Source organism: Coenobita brevimanus, chromosome 65, assembly GCF_032717465.1.
Source record: "Coenobita brevimanus isolate Jiangsu-jjx chromosome 65, ASM3271746v2, whole genome shotgun sequence".
Taxonomy (NCBI): Eukaryota; Metazoa; Arthropoda; class Malacostraca; order Decapoda; family Coenobitidae; genus Coenobita; species Coenobita brevimanus.
This window is the reverse complement of record NC_137018.1, coordinates 33047267-33066757: the sequence shown is the minus strand read 5'-3', so window position 1 is coordinate 33066757 and position 19491 is coordinate 33047267. Positions and strand designations below refer to the sequence as shown.

The 19491-nt window shown below is 39.7% G+C and overlaps 1 protein-coding gene across 1 annotated transcript in view; it reads right to left on the bottom strand.

The window, feature by feature from the left end:
• The window catches only part of LOC145405103 (uncharacterized protein KIAA2013 homolog), a 458993-nt gene that overhangs the window by 212004 nt on the left and 227498 nt on the right, over positions 1-19491 (bottom strand). The window contains exons 9-11 of the mRNA XM_080276618.1: positions 10456-10559; positions 5405-5492; positions 3368-3507 (exon numbers count right to left, since the gene is read on the bottom strand). Of these exons, the coding sequence (XP_080132744.1) occupies positions 3368-3507; positions 5405-5492; positions 10456-10559 (332 nt within the window). The remainder of the gene's footprint in view (positions 1-3367; positions 3508-5404; positions 5493-10455; positions 10560-19491) is intronic.

Here is a 19491-nt window from a genome sequence, read left to right as displayed (position 1 = left end):
AAAAAAAAAAAAAAAAAAAAAAAAAAAAAAAAAAAAAAACATTTTTTTTGCACACCATGGGGTGGGATAAAAAAAGGTAATTGTGCAATCCACAGGTCAAACAATTTCTTTATTTTCATTTCTGCTTCTTTGTGCTGTGGGATGTATTTTTGGACTCCTATTTCATAAAGTTCACAGAATTTTCTATATACAGGTATAACATTTAAATCTTGTCTTCTAAGCTCTTTTTCCCAATCTACTTCTAAGATGTACTTCTTTAGGTCATGGAAGTTGCCCTTTTTGCAGTTTAGGCTCTTTTTGTAACTTTCATTATTGTTAACTATGTCATATACAATCCTGAAGCTGAAATTTAATACTATATGGTCGCTATTGCCGAATGGAGGGCGATACATTATATTGTCAATATCATTTTCTTGCCTAGTAATATACAATCTAGTACTGATGGTATATCACGTCCTCTTTTTCTGGTGTTTTCCTTTACAGGTTGTGTTAAGAAAAACTCCTGCAAAAGATCCAGGAGCTTTTGATCCCAACAGCTTTCATGGCTTTTTATATCTAGAGTATTTCAATTTATATTTGTAATGAAATCTCTAGTTAATATGATTCTTTCAGATTTCTCCTCCATTCGATGTAGTAATGCTCTTAAACTCTGAATTGCACTCTCTGCCAGGTCTTCTTATTCGCCTCTTTCCCAAGTGTTCAATCTGGGAGGCATGTATAAATTTCCCACAACTATATTCCCTTCAGATGTATTAATCTCTACTGCAATCAGTTCTACTTGTGAGGGTATATCTAGTTCTATTTCTCTGACGTAGATTTTTCTTTGTTAATAACTCCTCCTCCTCTTTTTTAAGTTCCTATCTCTTTTCCATATACTGTATTCCTCTAAGTCTATGGTATCGTTTGATATCCTTGGTGTTAATTTTCTTTCAGTCAGGCAAATTATATGTGGTTCCTTTTCTTTTATATAATCATTTATCTCTAATAATTTAGATATCATTCCATCTGCATTTGAGTATATCAACTTAATCATCTTGTTTACATCCTTGTCATAACTTGGGTCTACTACCTTCCTCCTTTTTATTCCATTCTGGTTATGTACCACTTTCGTGCTTGCAATCCAATTACTTTGTAAAAAAAAAATGACTTCTTCTCTTCCTCTGATCTTCCCTCGTTCTTTGTTTTGCCTCCTCCCTCTTCTCTATTAGTAATCCCAGTTCCTCTTGAGTTAGGCATCTTTTTATCCATACATTTTTGAATTCCTCTTTTTCTTTAAGTTTCCTTGCAATTTTTAGTAACTCCTCAACAGTGTTTGCACTCTGCAAGGTTACTTTCAGAGGCCTTGACTCACTTCTCTCGTATTTCCGTATCCTTTTGTGTTCCTCTATGTCTTTATTACAGATTTCCTGATACTTCCTTCAGTATACTCTTTACATTTGCTATCTCCTTTTTGTGTCTCGAGACCTTGTTTTTTATTTCTTCCTCTTCTATACCGGAGATTACTATAGATTTACTGATATCTGCTGAATCTCTAACCAATTTAGGATTGTTTTGGATTATTCTTTTCACTTCCTTTTTAATGTTTTTTTCTTCAACTCTTGTTTCTAAGTCTTTCTTTACTTTTACCATTTCAGCATACATTGTTTCCACATAATTTTTGTAGCTTTGCATCACTTCATTCACCTGGGCTACCTTCTCATCAGTATCACTGCTCTGATCTATCAGACTGCCTGCTTGCCTAATTATCTCTGTATCATTTCTGAACTCTTCCATAATACTCTCATGGTTGACAACTGTGCTTGCCATTTCACTAATCTTCCTTCTAGGTGAACCCACCTCAACTGACAGCTCATCTATTGTGTCTTTCTTGTTTACTTCCTTTACTAAGTTTTCATTTTCCTCCTTCTGCATGTGCAACTGCTTCTTAACCCTATCAGGTTTCAGGGCTGGGCACATTGTGTCTGTGCTAGAGTAAGCCACTCTCAAGCTGACCCACATCTCTGTGGCCTGTTATTCTTCTTTGATCCTACTGTGTAAATACTTTTCATGACAGAATGTTGGTTTTGGCATCATTTTAAAGCTGAATAGTTGTACTTTATCATAGTACTGTATGTTCGAAAAAGGAGAACAAAGAAAATAAAATGTCAAAATGGTGAGTTGAAGTTTGTCGAAAACCAAACATTTTATACCTTGCCGTAGAAAAATATTTGGTAAAAAACAAACAACTAATAAAGATATGTAAATCTGGTTTAAACCATGCAAAACTACAATGAATTACCTTTACAATGATATACAGACTGACTATGGTAATCTTTGCATTTTATTACGCAGTAAAGCAAAAGGAAAGTGGGGCGCAATTTTATTTTAGTCTCGGCTGCATACTGTATTTGCTTTGCAATCTTTTTCTTTGATCAGTCAGTGTAAATACACTTTTTATGACAGGATGCTGGTAGTGGTGTTATTTTGAAGCTGAATAGTTGTACTTTATCGTAGTATGTTCAAAAAAGGAAAACAAAGAATATAAAAAGTCAAAGTGACAAGTTGAAGTTAGGCAAAAACCAAAAATTTTACACCTTGCTGTAGAAAAATACTTGCCAAGAATAAAGTGAAAAAGAAACAAAGCCATGAATCAGACCAGCTGTGCAGTACCCGCCAGGGATAGAGCAATCATTCCTTTATGTCAGGGTCGAGTCTCTTTGTTATGACTCGTAAATGTGATTTATGATATTTTACAAATGTTTCTTAAAATGACAATTAAAAGCGTCATCGGAATCTCTGAGGTTGGATCTGAAATGATGATCAAAATAGTAATTTGAATCTCAAAGGGTTCATTTTAACCATTTTACTCTGAAATGCCTTCTCTAATCTGTAAACCCTCTCTACCAGCTTGTTGTATGTCTCCACTTCAACCAGTTCCTGGTAGAAATCATTATCCTGTTTTCTATCTTTATTCCTTTTTTTAACTTCATCTGAATTTGCTTTATTGAAGATGATGGTCACCATGTGGTACTATGAGAAACAAATTCTACTTAAAAGTATGTGTTCCTTGGTACACATAGCAGGCTAAACAGCTGATGAGCTTGTTCGGGGCATTCCTCCACTAATTTGCTGTATTCTGTCATTTGAACAATACTTTAACTTAAACTTCCTCTTTTATATTAGAACACCATTAGTCTCACCTAGTACAGAGCTTGACTCATATAAAGATACCATTTGGGTATGGTCAGTTGTGGCCAAGGCTGGCAGGCTTGGAGTGATGTGGTGCACATGTTGCCTCTCTAGCAACTGTGTGTGTGTGTGTGTGTGTAATATACTGTACCGTACTGTATTGTAACTAACTCTGGGTAGAAAAAAATACACTTCTGACCTAAAAAAGTAATCTCGATGAAGGTCCTTAGGGTGCGTGTTGAATTCCAGATGTTGGTTCTTGAAGCGCAGTCCCCCAAAGCTAAGGATCATGGCTTGCATGATGCCATTGGCCCCTGCTCGCACCAGCTGATGGCACCCCTGGTAACACCACCAAAATTAAAGTGTACATTCAGTCCTTATTTAAAGTTTACGTGCAGGCAAAATACTTGATGTGAACTTGCATTGTTTGATGTATGCTGACAAAATGCTACTTTATGAGAAACAACGTGAAGTGAGACATGCTTTGGGTTCATGACTGAGGGACTTAAAAAAAAAACAAAAAAATAAAACAAAAACTTTATTAAGAATCAAAATGGATGGAAAAACAATTTAAATAATAGACAATTATTATCAGCTGGAGAGAGGGGTGTGGCTGAAGAAGTGGATGAGACTGGCAGTGCTATATATATATATATATATATATATCTATACACATAAAGTCACTACTCATTTTACGTTGATTCGGTATACAATAATTCGCTACAACGATAATAGAAAAGTTCCACCCCAAAATCCGATTTACGATAAATTTCCTGCTATAACGATATTGCCACTGGAAAATTTCGTACAAAGCAACAGGCACACACAAGGTGACTGTCGCTTGTCTCAGGCAAGATGGCAGCCCCAGCATGCAGAGCATTGTTTTGATTCAGTTGCAGTCCCGCCACCCCTTCAAAGCCTTGTCTGTTCCACTTGTTCGCGCGTGCCCCCCAGCTATCGTTACCTCTCAGCCAAGCATCGTGCTACTGTAGGCCTATACATCATGTAGCACCAGGCCAACATTGCGCAAGTGTGTTTGAGGTGTTGTTGCAATGATTTACTGTAAGTGAGTAATGCTGCCTGTATTGGTGTGGTAGTGTTTGTTTTGGTCTTGGAGACAACGTGGACTGACACAGGAAGTAATTAAGGTGGATTGTCATTTTTGTTTCAGTCTTGGGTAGGTGACTTTGGGAAGCTGAGTTGATGTAACCCCCCTTTAATAATGTGTTTCAATCTCCCGATTTACGATAAAATCGTTATACGTTAAGGCAGCATTTCTTAACCTTTTCCGACCTCAGCATCCCCCTTGTAATAAGGTCTCAGCCCAGCACCCCTCTACATCTGGTTACTGGGACTGCAGTTGCTACACTACTGCAGGAGTAAAGTGAAGTACTGCCTGACAGTTAAAAAAAAAAAAAAAAAAAAACAAAAAAAAAAAAAAAAAAAATCAAGGATGCCAATACTAAGCAAATCCAGTAAGAAAAAATATAATGCAGCATTTTCCAGAACCCCCTAAAATTGATTTCAGCACCCCCTAGGGGTGCTAGCACCCTAGGTTAAGAAACGCTGCGTTAAGGTATGACCTGACGTAACCCCATCGTAAAACGAGTAGTAACTCTATATATATACTGTATATATAGCGGTGTGCAGGAGGGTGGGGAGTAGGGAGGAAGGGATATGCTGGATGGTAGGGGGGTTGGGGTACACAGGAGGGTTGGGAGCTGGGGTAGAGTAGGATGGAGCTCGTTTCGTCCACTCCTCTCGTTTCTTCCCTGAGCTTAAATTAGAGCTTGTGAGTGTACTGTATCAATACTGTATTGTATTTTATGCCTGATTTCAATTTTCTACTCGTGGGTAATACCGTAGGAAAGTTTTTAGGACAGAAGGTCAAAAAGGATAGTAAAACAATACCCAGCTCGAAACTGAATGTCAGCCAATGGTAGAGAGCGGTGCTATGCAATATCCGGTGTTTTGTTTTACCCTGCATAGGGCTTGGCTGAATTACACCAGATAATTGAGAGTTTACTGTAAGCATATATAAATAAAGCTTGGGTAGCAACCATTCTGGCCATGACTGAATATTTAGATTACTTCAAGCTCAGATAAACTACATACCTGTGTTTGGCAAGTCAAGTTTCATACTACTGCAAAGTTGTTCTTGATCCAAGCAGAAAACTAGAAAAACTGAAAATAAAGCATAAAAGACTACTAACTCCTAAATACAATCTTTAGATACCTGCTTCTCAAGGGTAAGCAGCCAGTAGCCGACCACTCTGTTGACATCTTCAATGTTGCTCAGATGTGACCAAAGCCTCTCTGCTTGCCTATGGGGCACAAAAACATGGCAGCTTAACAATACAGAGCAAAACTTGCATACATACATATATATATATATATATATATATATAATTTTGCTATACTAGTACTATATATTCAGTAACTATTTGTTTTAATACAAGATTATTTCACTATTTGCAAGAAACTGGTTCTGGAACACTACCATGGGAGAAGAGTTAACTGGCTCTGGGGTCTGTACCTAGCTACTGTACAACTTTTGAACCTATCCACTGACTAAATTCTAACACTTCTGGACATTCAGCTGTTGTTGTTGATCAACCCTTGTCTGTCTGAGCATGCAGACCAATCAATCACAAGCAAGCAATTATCACCGCAGGACTGTCCCGGGAAGTGAATCAATGTTCCCATGTGACTGACAGTGCCTCACTCACCAAAGCAAGACACAGGGATTAGTGTGGAGGTTTGGTACCTGGATGGATATCACATTTGCATCTCTCCACCCACTTAACAGGGGCACCACAGCAGACTCCACCTTTACCCCGAAATATGGTTATATGGTTTTCGTTTTTGGTTTTGTTTTTGAAGGCTCAAACACGTTTGCATGTGTCGGTCTTGGTCACCCAATGGTGGCTCTCCATGCTCCTCAATCTCTGTTAGCTTCCCTATACAGTTCCTTATCCCTGAGGTCACGCTCAATGACCTCGTCCCAGGTCTTTTTCGGTCTACCTCTCACAATCCTAACCCTAATGTTAACACTCCTCACTTTTTGCATCCATTTATCATCCCCCATCCTCTCCACATGCCCAAGCCACTTCAATCTACCTCCCCTCATCTAAACACCAATACACTCCAGTCCCAGCCCACCCCTCAACTCTTCCATCGTAAACCTAGCCTCATAAGGCCTCGCACTCATGGAAGCATTGCACATCCACCTAATCATTGTCATTTCTATAAGTTTGAGCCTACAAATATCCTCTTCCTTTACTGCCCAAGTCTACCTAACACACAGCATTACACACCTAACACATGCCACATACAAATATCCCTAGCACAGAGGGAGAGCCCTCTGAATGTCAGGAGAGGCAACAGCTCCCTGAACTTCTTCCAACCACTTCTCACTCTAGCCACAGAGCTAGCTCCAGCCCCACCTCCAGCACGTAACGTGTCTCCCAAATAACAAAACTCTTCCGCACACTCAAGAGACTCACCAGCAAGTTCAATCCTTTCATGTTGGCAATCTCCACATGCTCTCCCTGACACACCACACATATGAAATCAGTGTTATCTTGCAGTCTACCTAATGCCCCTACATCTCTTATGCACCCACTTATCACAAACACTGCACAAGATGGCATTACTTTCCATGCCCTTGTGACAAATTGCACATGGCCAGTCTCCCTCTTCTTCGACAGTACCACCACCATCCCTAGATACGATCACTTTGGTTTTAACTGCATTTACTTTTAAGCCCTTGTGCCCCATTCCATCTCTCTATTCCAATATTTTTCCTCTGCCTCCCTTTCATTCTCTGCAATCAACACCAAATCATCAGCATACAACATTTCCCATGGGAATTCATTTCTGAAGTCACGTGAGAAGGCTTCAAGTACCATGATAAATAAAAAGGGGCTCAAAGCTGACCACTGGTACACACCAATATTCATGGAAAACTCATCACTCAAATCTCCATTCACCCTTTCCTGGGTCCGAGCACCCACATACACAGCCATAACCACCCTAACCAGCCACTCCTCGATCCCAAGCTTTCTCATTGCCCATTTCACCACCTCTCTGGGGACTCTGTTAAAGGCCTTCTCCAAATCAACAAAAACAAAGTACAGTTCCCTTTTCTGAATATTTTCCTGAAGCTGTCAAAGAATGAATATCACATCAGTGGCCCATTTGCCTGGCATAAACCCAAACTGCATCTCATCAATATTCACTCTTTCTCTAATCATACATTCTAGAACTCCTTCCATTAACTAAATTATCTGGTCTAAAAGCTTTATGCCTCTATAATTTCCTCTTTACAGGGCATCACCCTTCCCCCTGTACAGATTTTCAATTACACTCTTCAGCCAATCATCTGGGATAACACAGTCATATATAACTGCATTTATCAAGTCAGTGACTAACCCCACTCCTGTATCTCCTGAGGCTCTCAGCTTTTCAGCAGTCAGCCCAGACACACCTCTTGCCTTCCCCACCTGCATCTTGCCTATTGCCCTACTCAAAGTCATAGCATTAATCAAAGGCCACGGGCCAAACATTGGATCTGCTGGCTTCAAACCTTCCCTGTCCCAGTCAAACTCCTCATTCAACAACCAGTTATAATGCTCTCTCCATGTGCCTTTAATATCCCCACTGTTCACCACTAACCTTCCTTCATCATTCTTCACACACTGCTCACCTATGATGTCCCTATTCCCCCTCTTCATCTGATCTGCCACCTTAAATATCATGATTTAGGTTATCAAGTAAAAGTCTGTGACAGACTTTGCCCTGTACACCTCTTTTCTATCCCTACGTTTGGCAGCCAAGTATTCCTCTGATACCACCGAACAGTGAAACAACTTCCTGAGTTACAGGGAGCCATTAGACCTGTCACTCAATGCAGAGACACCTGATGTGGAAAGAAGAGCTATAAATAGTGACAGGAAGGAAGTGGAAAAGTAGGAAGAGAGATGGTCAGACACAGACACAAAATGAGAAAGGAGAAGGAATAAACTGGCAGCACTACATTGTGACTGAGTGTGAGTTCACACAACCTACCATTTGGGCACTCAGCAAATGGTCCTACAAAAGATTACATAATGTAATGTACTACAGCACAAGTACTAAGCAGCAATGAGTGCTGACCACAGAGTAATGAGGAGTGTGTATTAAGGTGGGGTTAACGGTGGCCTGGAAGGCGAGATGAAGAATGCAATGTTTACTTTTTTCCAAAGGCACCTATATCTGTTATTTTTCTTCTTTCTGCTAATCCTCAATCAATTAATGCTTGCCTTGTTAACTATCAATCATGAATGTAATGCACAAATCATGCTTAAGACAACTATCAGTATACCAACTTCTTACCTGGTGATATATTATATATATACCGTATACTGTTTTGAGTGGGCAATTAAGAGCTCAAAAAATGTGAATCATAATCTCTAATGTAATACACAGATCATACTGAGGTTTAAATATCCTTTGATTCAGCAATGAAAAGACTGATTTTGTGTGGGCTTAGTTCCTGCTCAGAGGATTAGCCGTTTGATTACTTATGTAACAGTCACACATACTACTATAAGACCTTAAAATATATTAACTATTGTCCATTAAAGTAATCCACAGATCATACTGATGGTACTTAAGGCTTAGGAGACTACCTGTATGGATCAGTGACAATATGATCATAGTGTCATATTATGCATACCAGACAAGTGGTGTCATATTAAGCAAACCGGACAAGTGTAGGATTCTTATTAATGTATGGTGAGTATTCTTATTAATGTATGGTGAGTATTTCTATGACAATCTGAGAATACTGCTTCAGTATATGTTAAACAAAGGCTACATTTATTGTGTACATTCTAAAACAAAGATGGCCATTCTGACTCGAACTGTGTGTGGCTGCTCAGTTCCTTATATGGTAAAACCTCTACAATTCGTCACCCTTCAAGTCGGAAACCTCAACAACTCGGGAAGGCTCTAAAATATTCATTTAAAAAATCAAAATTCAAAAATTCCCCAATACTCGGTAAGATGCCGAGTTGTACAGTAATGTTTACGTGTTTAGTGTTTAGTTCCCCAATATAGTACAAGTGATAAATACATTACAGTAATGGTGTTTATAGTTAATTGTGCTTTACATAGTGTACAGTGTCAAGTACAGTACAGTAAAGGTGTGCCCAAAAGTGATCTTGAGCCCCCCTAACACCTCCAAAAACTACCAAAAGTCCTCCTCCATGCCTGGAATACACCCTACAACTGCGTGGAATCATGGTAAGGCAGCTTTTACTGTTTATTGTAAAAAAATTTAATTTTTTCCATTTTTTCCTTTTTTGTGTGTGTGTGCTGGGGGGGAACTCAAAGTTCATCCCTACAACTCGGCAAATAGGCTAACTCAGCAAGGCTTGCACATGTATTATCCCAAGTTGTAGAGGTTTTACTGTATTCTCCATTAAATTTTTTTGACATTCACACCGAGTTACCTTCTTATGAATGCAGAGATAATTCTGTGTACAGCGTGAGCTTGGGATACTTTGGGGTTCTTCAGGATAAAGTGAACTGCAAGAGTTGCATACATGAATAACAAAACCCCCTCTATATTCAAGCTTTAACTGGCACAGGAAACAGTATATGATATTGCATTCTGGTTCAAAACTTGTTAGGAGCAGCTGAAAATAGCATAATTCCTATACAGGTATAATCAATGCCTTACATTTGCATGAAACCTGCTACACACAGGTAAAGCATGACAAAACTTAAAAACAACTGCAAATAGAAAATCTTATATATATTGTTTTCCTCTTCTTTATTTTTTTTATGCATGTTTGCATTTTGTAGCCTTGATTTATCAGAAGAGTAGTATGTAATGGCAGGGAAGGACTTCAAAATCCACATAACTGAAAGCTGGCTATTAGCTTTCCCAGTCACATGAGTACATCTTATGTGTGCATAAAATTCAGTCCTTAATACTATCCATTATTTTATAACTGAATCCCAATGCACACTATGTGGACTGAAAGAAAATACTTTCAAATTTGTCAAACAACATATATTTGCTCCCCTCTTCTTACTCCAGCCTACTCACTCATCCATCCTCCTTCTTTGACTTTAGCCAAAACTCCTGTCTTCCCAGGATTTAGCATGTAATCACTAAAAAAAAGGGGGGGAGGGGGAAGAAAAAAAAAGCTCAACCATAGGCATTAAAAAAAAAAAAAAAAAAAAAAAAAAAAAAGTTACAAAGACTGTATACTGTTTAGCAGAGTAGTGACATACAGCGTGTGGTGTCCTCCATAGCAACCTTCTGCATAAGCAATATCACGCAGGATAGATGAGCGTTGTTCCTCACTCGTGAGTACCTCATGTAAAGGTGCAGGGGCCTGCAACATTGAATGAGTACTTTGTTACCATAGGGAAATGGGAACATGCAAAAAATATATGACCCTAAATTAATGCACCAGAAGCTCATTAACTTGACATCCAGTATTTCGTAATTTCAACCGATGCAGCTACTTTTTATTGAAATGAAATACTGTACAGTAATCCCTCCACTATCCAATGTAACAGAGCCAAAAGCATGTCTGGAAAGTGGTCCCATCCGGAAAGTGGGCCCCTGGACTGGTACTTAAGGACCCTAACCAAGCCTAACTTTGAAAGCCACCTAAATAACTCCCTACCGGACATGCATAACATCTATTTAAACCTATTTAAGACCCTATTCACACCAATAATGGACATAAAGCATGAAATAAATGAAAAGGAATCAACGAATGAGGAATCAGATGTGGCTGTTCCTCAGCCAGGGTACTTACAGCACGTCTGTGGCTGCCTTCTCTGGCTTTGGCAGTAGTGAAAATGCTCTTGAAGCACGTACAGTAATCCAGTGTTGTGCTGCACTTACAGTAATTCTTTGCACTGTGAGTTATAATTGTTTAACACTGCACATTGTTAACTGAACCATGCCAGGTTTAACTGCCAATTTCAACTGCCAGTTAGCACTCCACAGTTAATCCTTTGCACTCTAAACTCTAATTTCTTAACACCGCACAACACTGTAAATTCCTGTGTGGTCTTGTGGCAAGATATTGCAGTTTATTCACTGTTTCTTCACAAAAAATAAGCATGTGTAGCAGCCTCCATTGCAATAAGCATCTACTCACGATTGAAGTTAGGCAGTAACTGTTGAAGTGTTGGTGACAGGGAAACAGAGTTGCCAGATTGCAACGGCCACATTACCAAACTCCTCAATTGAGGCGCCCCCTGCTGAAGTGATGCAAGTGACACAAACAAAAAGTCGAGAAAACAACATTTGGAAATTGGCGGGCTGGCTCACTCCCGCTTGCCCTTGCCTCACTTCACCTCTAGAGCAGAAGTGAAGCAAGGAGCAAATCGGTGGCGCTAACCTCATTTCCAACTCTCATACGCTATTTTCTTGGGTTATTAATCTACTGATAATACATGACCCCTTGAAGCACATGGCGCTTTTGTACCTTATATTTTAGGTACCTCCATACGATCTCACTCAACATACAATTTGTCGGAGTTGCATGGATAAAAAAATGGCATCCTTTACCTATTAATAATCCTGTTGTTTTAAACTGTCTGAATAAGTGGCTGATGAAGACTGAAGGCCTACCCAAACCACAGCGAGACAATGACCTTGATAATAATATTATTGAATGTAACTGTGCTTTGTCTTATTACCGTACTACTTCATCACTTAATATGTTCTTGATGTCAATACTTAATGTCCTCTTCATAATACAGTGAATATTATTTTCTTGTAAATTAAAAAGAAATAGGTAATGTAAAACTCGTAAGGAATTTTCAAAATAATATTTTTCTGTAATGTAGCCACATACACACAACTTGCTTTTTACTAAAAAAATAATAATAATGACTTTTCTTTCATAATATTATTTATTATTTTTTCATAACACTAACCTAACACTAAGGCTTTCTCTTGTGTACTTCACTTATTCATTGCCGAAAAACCCCCTTTGGCACAATGGGTCAATGCTGAATAATATTTTCTTGTATATATAAAAAAAAAAAAAAAAAAAAAAAAAAAAAAAGTAGGTATCGTAACACTTGTAAGGACTTCTCAAAATAATATTTTTCTTTTATGTGAAGGGGCCGTGTGTAAACAGCTGTTTGGCGCTGTGCGGCAATTTCATTTTATGGGAGGGGAAAAAATTGAATTTTGTGTGTGTGTGTGTGGGGGGGGGGTCCTGAAGGTCCAGGTCCACAATGTCCAGTTAGTGGGCGTCCGGATAGTATAGGGATTACTGTAATGATTTTTTTTTTTTCATTTTCAATCTGACCAATTGCTGATCTGGAAAAAAAAAAAAAAAAAAAAGGCATGCTTACAGAAACAAACTACAGTATATCAGGCTAACTTGAGAACACTGATAAAAGTGCTGATAAAATAACACTGCCTTCAAATATACGACAGTAGGACATTCTGTTGTTGTTGCTGGTGACCACCAAAGCAACTAGACATTAACCTGGAGGACTACAGGATAAGCTGCCCTTCTGCTGTCCACCATCCTCATTATGGGGGCTAAGGAGGGAACTGCGAGATGATTGTATCAGGGGAAAGTGGAGCTATCCGGTTACTGTAAATCAGTGCCATCATGCACAGGCACCACTATTTCTTGCTCAAAGCTTATCTGCCATTTAATCACCATATTTTACTCTGAAATAACACTGAAACCACCTTACAGTGAAATGTAGGGTGGGGTAAGTGTGCTTCTCATTGCGGCATAACCTATATAACTGGTGATTACAGTTTTCCCTCCACATTCAGGGTTTTGCTAATTGTGGATTTGGTTAACTGCAGGTTAATAAACCATCTTAAAATAAACTTATGGTATTGAAGGTGTATTTTGGGAGGAATGAATGATTGAGTGAATTTTGGGATGGTTTAACAATATGAGTTGCTAAACCATCCTGAAATGCACTTTACACAAGAATAAAATATCTAATGGTGATTTTGGGCACTGCAAGGGATATTAAGCAATCATAAACTGTAATTACATTATGGCTGCATACCATATGGCAGGACGGGGGGATTATGTGCTGATTCTGCTATCTGTGGGGATGTGTGTAACATACCTTTGTGAACAGGATTTGACGACTGCACAGTCAAACCACCTTGATCATTAGTTATATTGTTACAGTTCTTCATGATCAGTCTTATGAAAAAAAGCATTACTTTCAATACTGTGGGTAAAAATCACACTGACCACAATTAAGCTATGAGAAAATCTGTGAAAAATCAATGGGTGCACCTGAAACTCTGCACTCCTCCTTGCAGTGAAAGTGCTCTCTCTCTCTCTCTCTCTGTTACAGGGAAATTGTGTAACCAGTCATTTCATGAAAGCCCTAGTGAATTTGTGAAGTGAATTTAAATTAGGAAGGGTTAATTAAGGTCTGGTTAATATTGGCAGCAGTTAGGTTAGGCTGGAATAATCTAGGTTAAATTTATGTTAGGTCAGGCTAGGTTAGTTAGGTTAGGCTATGTTAGGTTAATTTATATGAATGCAAGGTTATGTTAAGCATTCATATTAATTAACCTAACCTAATCTAACCAAGCCTAACCTGACCTAAACTATCCCAGCTTAACATAACCTCTGCCTAAATTAACCTGACCTTAATTAACCCATCCTAATTTCAACTCATTTCATGAATTCACTAGGGATTTCATGAAATCACTGGTTACATAAATTCCCTGTAACATAATATACACATAAAATATGAGTAATCTCTTGATTATCTAAAAAACCACTACCCAGACACTGTGATCTGGCTGTTTCAAACCATTATTTGTACATTTTTTCCCACTATCCAGACAAAATGCTTGTGTCTGTTTGGAATTAATGGTCTTATGAAAAATTTCTGCCCAGATGGACGAGAACAGCCACGTGGCACCGCTGTGTCAGGCTGGTTTGTTTACCCTATGTCCGCCAGAGACCCCCTTCGCTCGCTCTCAGTTCCCCCGTGTCGACTGTGTAGTGTGCAGCTCTTCCCGGACAATTATGATATCGTGGTGCATGTGGTAGCTTTTGTGGTGGTTCCCTACCTGCTTCAGGCCTTGCTACTCATTGCATGCCTCTTCCTAGGGTGTGTGATAATGGCCCCTCCACCAAGGGAAAGGAAGAGGGTAGTGCTGACTCTGGAGAAGCAGGAGATCCTGAGTAAGACTGATGTAGGATGGTTGAATCATGAGTGTTGTTGTTGATTTTATTCTAGCTTACTGTACTGTACCAAGATTTTATTCTATTCTACCATGATTTTATTCCATTTTACCATTGTGTTTTGTGAGCCCTCAGAGGTCGCTGGGGCACTCACCATCCACTCACTCGATGTAGTGTTGTTTTGGGTGTCTGCCTTTACCTCTTTTCCTTTCTTCCTCTTCTGTCTTTCTTTCCTTCATTCTTTCCTCTTCCACCTGTGGGTGACTTTACACTCCCTATTCTGTCTTTCTTTCCTCTTCTGCCTATGGGTGACTCTACCCTATGTAACAAGCCAAATGGTTTCCTGTAAACCAAGAAACTATTTACTATGCTGGGTGGTAACCATTTAACAAATTATGGCGCCTGGTAGTTTAAAGGGTAATTAAGGTGCTCCAATCAGATTGAGCCTGTGTAGATTTATATCCAAAGGGTGGTTGGGGTTTAAGGTAATGCCACTTAGGGATGAGTGATTCTGGTCGCTCTCATCTTAAATGTTAGGACCAACTTGCCTAGCCCCAGATCCTATGCTCCTCATGGGGCAACGTAGGACTGGATGATGGATGGATGGATGGTTTTGTGTGCCCACTACATTTTTCTGGGGCAGATAGTTTTCTCAATTTTTTTTGAGTCACTTCAGGGTATGGCCCTGCAGTGGTGATTGTTTGTGACTGATGGGTCTGCTTTACCATGGTAATTGCTTGGCTGTGGTTTATACACCCACTGCAAATTGACTTAGGACCTACACACAGAATTGTTTTGGGAGAGTTGTCTGTCTTTGCTTTGTGTTTCCACCTCTACCAAGTGAATTTTGTGGGCAAGAAGTAACTGGCAACTCCTCTGATGTTGGTGGGAGGTGGTGAAATACTCAGCATGTCAGTACTTGCCCAGAAGCGAGAGTGGGAGTATGTGTTCCCGTCACTACGAGCTTGCACTTCCCTCTTTTCTCATATACATTACTGTTAGCCCTGTTATTTTCCTAGAGTTGGGTTGTCATGCCTGGAGTGTACTGTTCAAGGAATGAGAGGGTCCGTATCATTGCATGGAGGCAGGATAATGTCCCTATCAACACGATTTGTGAACGTACTGGATGAGCAAAGTTGACCATCATGAAGATCTTGCTGCAGCACGCAGGCTGCCACCTGATGTCGTACCAGAGCACAAGCATGGCAGTGGAAAGATGAGGACGACTTCCAGAGGTACAGATACGCTTCTGAAGAGGGAAGCAATCAAGAATCCTCGACTGAAAGCAGCGGAATTGAAGAGAATGCATCCCCAGCTGTTACAAGACGTCTCAATTCGAACTATCCAACACTGCTTGCAGAAGGAGCTGCATTTGTCAAGCCGCACCACAGCCAAGAAACTGCTTCTCACTGATGGCATGAAGAAGCAGCGCATTCAGTTTGCCAAGAAGTATGCACACTGGACATCGGATGAGTGGAGGAAAGTTATGTTTTCCGATGAAAGCACATTTCAATTGTTCCAGGTGCGTTCTGCCAAGGTTCGTCGCCCTGCCTCCCGTAGTCGATATGACCCTGCTTACACGATGCCGACTATTAAGCATCCACAATCAGTAAAGGTATGGGGGTGTTTCTCAGGTGAAATGGGAAGGGGAGGCCTCTACTTTCTTCCTAAGAACTTGATGATGAATGGTGGCCGGTACATTCAAGTTCTGAAAGATCATTTGTCAAACTTTTTTGCTATTCATGGGTGAGACTTTTTCATGCATGATTCAGATTCATGTCACAAGTCAAGAAAAGTGACAAAATGGCTTCAGGATAATTGGATTGAGGTCCTCGACTGGCCTGGCAACAGTCCGGATCTAAATCCAATTGAAAACTGCTGGGCAAACATGAAGAAAATCATAGCAGAGAAGAAGACACCCAATCTGGACAACCCCAAGACTGAACTGACAAATGCTTGGTGCAAAGAAATATCCTTAGATTACTTTAGAGATCTACATGATTCCATGCCAAAATGCATCCAAATGGTCCTGAAAAACAAGTGAAACATGATTTCATATTAATGAATGGCATTTCATGAACAAACATTGTGATATACTATGATTTCTATATTTTTTAATACCTTGTGGGGGGAGGGCCTATGTCAATTTGCGGTAGCTGTAGGCCTTCTTGATCAGATAGTGTTAAACAACAGGAGCAAGTGTTGAACGATGTACTGTAGTGGCCTCTTACACTGGCTTTCAAAGTTACGTTATGTACGGATGGGGACCAGGGGAGAAGTCCACTATCTGGACAGATCCACTACCCGGATATGCATTTGGTTCTATTATGTCAGATAATCAAGCAGCATCTAGCTGTGCATTTAACACCACCAAAAAAAAAAAAAAAAAAAAAAAGTAAACTTTATTTAGTTTAGAGCATTATAAAACTCCCTTACTGAATTAAATCTCTCTTTAGCTGTTAACACCTTTAGGAATGTAAATGCAAATACAGTACTGTAATGATACATATCCACCATTATCAAGATAAAGATACATTAAGGGACACTGACATGATAGCATCAGTGCTAATTCAGTTGTGAATTATTGTGGGACCGAATACTCTGAAGTTTGGGGACGCAAATTCATGTCATGCTCTCTCTCGAATGAACTGGGTAAAGGCAACAAGGCTGCAGCATGTCATGGGAAAGGTGGGAAATCATCCCAGCAGTCAGCCTGGAGCTGTCTTCTGAGCAGGGAGGTGCAGTCCTTTAAACTGGAGTGCTAGCTCTCATTTGGCCCCACAACTCCAATGTCATCACCGTGGTGTGACATAGTGATGGGATAGTGCCCTAGAACTGTGCACAGTATGGAATGTGTAGAAATACCTGTACTGTAATAAGATTTACATCATTTATGTTGGATTGCTGACCGTTACTACGTGCAAAGGTATACCAAATCATCAGCATACAACATCTCCCACAGGAGTCCATTTCTGGAGTCACTTGAGAGGGCTTCAAGTACCATGATAAACAACAAGGGGCTCAAGACTGACCCCTGATGCACACCAACATTCACAGCAAACTCATCATGCAAATCTCTATTCACTCTCACCTGAGTGCGAGCACCCACATACATGGCCATAACCCACCCTAACCAGCCACTCCTCAATCCCAAGTTTTCCCATTGCCCATCTCACCACCTCTCTAAGGACTCTGTCAAAGATAGTGGTGAAAAATATATATATATATATATATATATATATATATATATATATATTGGTTTTTTAATAGGCAAAAATATATCTTTTAACCCATGGATTGCGAGCCACAGCTCAGGCTGTGCTGACCATGCATTACTGTAAACAACTCGATCCCTACGCAAACTTACGCATGGTGTTACGCAAAGATGGAGAGAGATTTTTTTCTTTTCACCAGATGATGCCCTGGATGTCTAACTTCAAGTTCAAAATAAAAAAATACAGTATATAAATACAGTATATGTTTCTTTTTTCATTTTTTCACTACTCTTGTACGTAGACTTATGCATGGCCCTACGCAAAAACGGAGAGATTTTTTTTTCTTTTCGCCAGATGATGCCCTGGATGTATATCTTCAAGTTTAAAATAAACAAAAACTAAAAAAAAAGAAACTTTTTTTCCTTCATATTTTGCACACCATGGGATGGGATAAAAAAGGGTAAATGTGCAATCCACGGGTTTAAGGTTATTACAGTATAGGAATTTACGGCAATATAAGACTTCCTTAAGTTAATCTAGCTCATGTGTAATAGAATTAGAACCATCTGAACAACTGATATACTTAATTGATATATGTCAGAGGTACTAGTCCTGACTCCTGGCCCTGCTACTTCCTCTAATGTGCAGTAGGAAACCTGGTTTATTTCTTGCAAATTTTGGAATACATAAACACCTTGTCTTTTTACTCTTTCCAGGACTGTTAGAATGTTTGACTAATGTCTGACCCAATAAATATGAACTTTTGGCACAGAAAATGGTATAAGAATTATAAAATATTTGTATCAGGAAATTAGGAAAAATAAAAACAATAAAAAAACAAAAACTTATAAAAAAAACTTTTTTTTAAAATCTATCTATTGCCAGATGCCTCAATCCCATTCAGGGTGGCCACAAACAAATTGCCTCCACGTTGCCATCCCCCGCCATTTCACTGCCCCTCTCCCAACTCACCCCTCCCTCTCTCATATACCTCTCCACCCCATCCCTCCATCTCATCCTCAGCCTCCCCCTCCTTCTTCCCCCCTCCACCTCACTCACATACACTCTCTTCGTCAGTCTTTCACCCTCCATCCTCTCCACATGGCCAAACCACCTCAGTGTATTCCTCCTAATGCTTCCTATCACATCCACATCCACACCACAACGCTCCTTTATATCCTCATTTGTCAGCCTGTCTCTCCATGTGACTCCACAGATTCCTCTTAAATAACTCATTTCCACTGTTCTCCCTCTTGACTTGTGCCCTTCTAGCAACATCCAAGCTTCACTTCCATACGTTAGAGTTGGTATCACAATACTGTCATGTACAGTAGTAACTTTTTCATTTCCATGCTCACTTCCCTGCTTCTTATCACTGCTTTCAAGGAACCAGCAACCTTTCTTCCCTGCTGTACCCTTTCAAGCACTTCACCCTCCAAACCTCCATCCTTACTCATCACACTACCCAAGAACTTAAACATACTCACATTTTCCAACTCCTCACCATCCAACCTTGCTGTACATTCACTGACTTCACCTCTCAAAGACCATCACTTTACTCTTCCCTACATTCACCTTTAGATTCTGTTTCTTACACACTCTCCCAAACTCATCCACCAAGCCTTGCAGCTCTCCTTTGTCTTCACTCAACAACACAGTATCATCTGCAAACAACAGTACAGGGAGTTTCCAAACACTACCCTCTCTCACCAGGGCCACTTCAACATCCACTACCCAACCTTGTACCTCTTTTATTACCCCATCCATGTGCAGATTGAACAACCATGGAGACATGACACATCCCTGTTTCAACCCAACCTTCAAAGAGAAAAATTCACTCAGTTCACCATCCACACGCACTGCAGCCTTAGCACCATCTTTTTTTTTTTTTTTTTTTT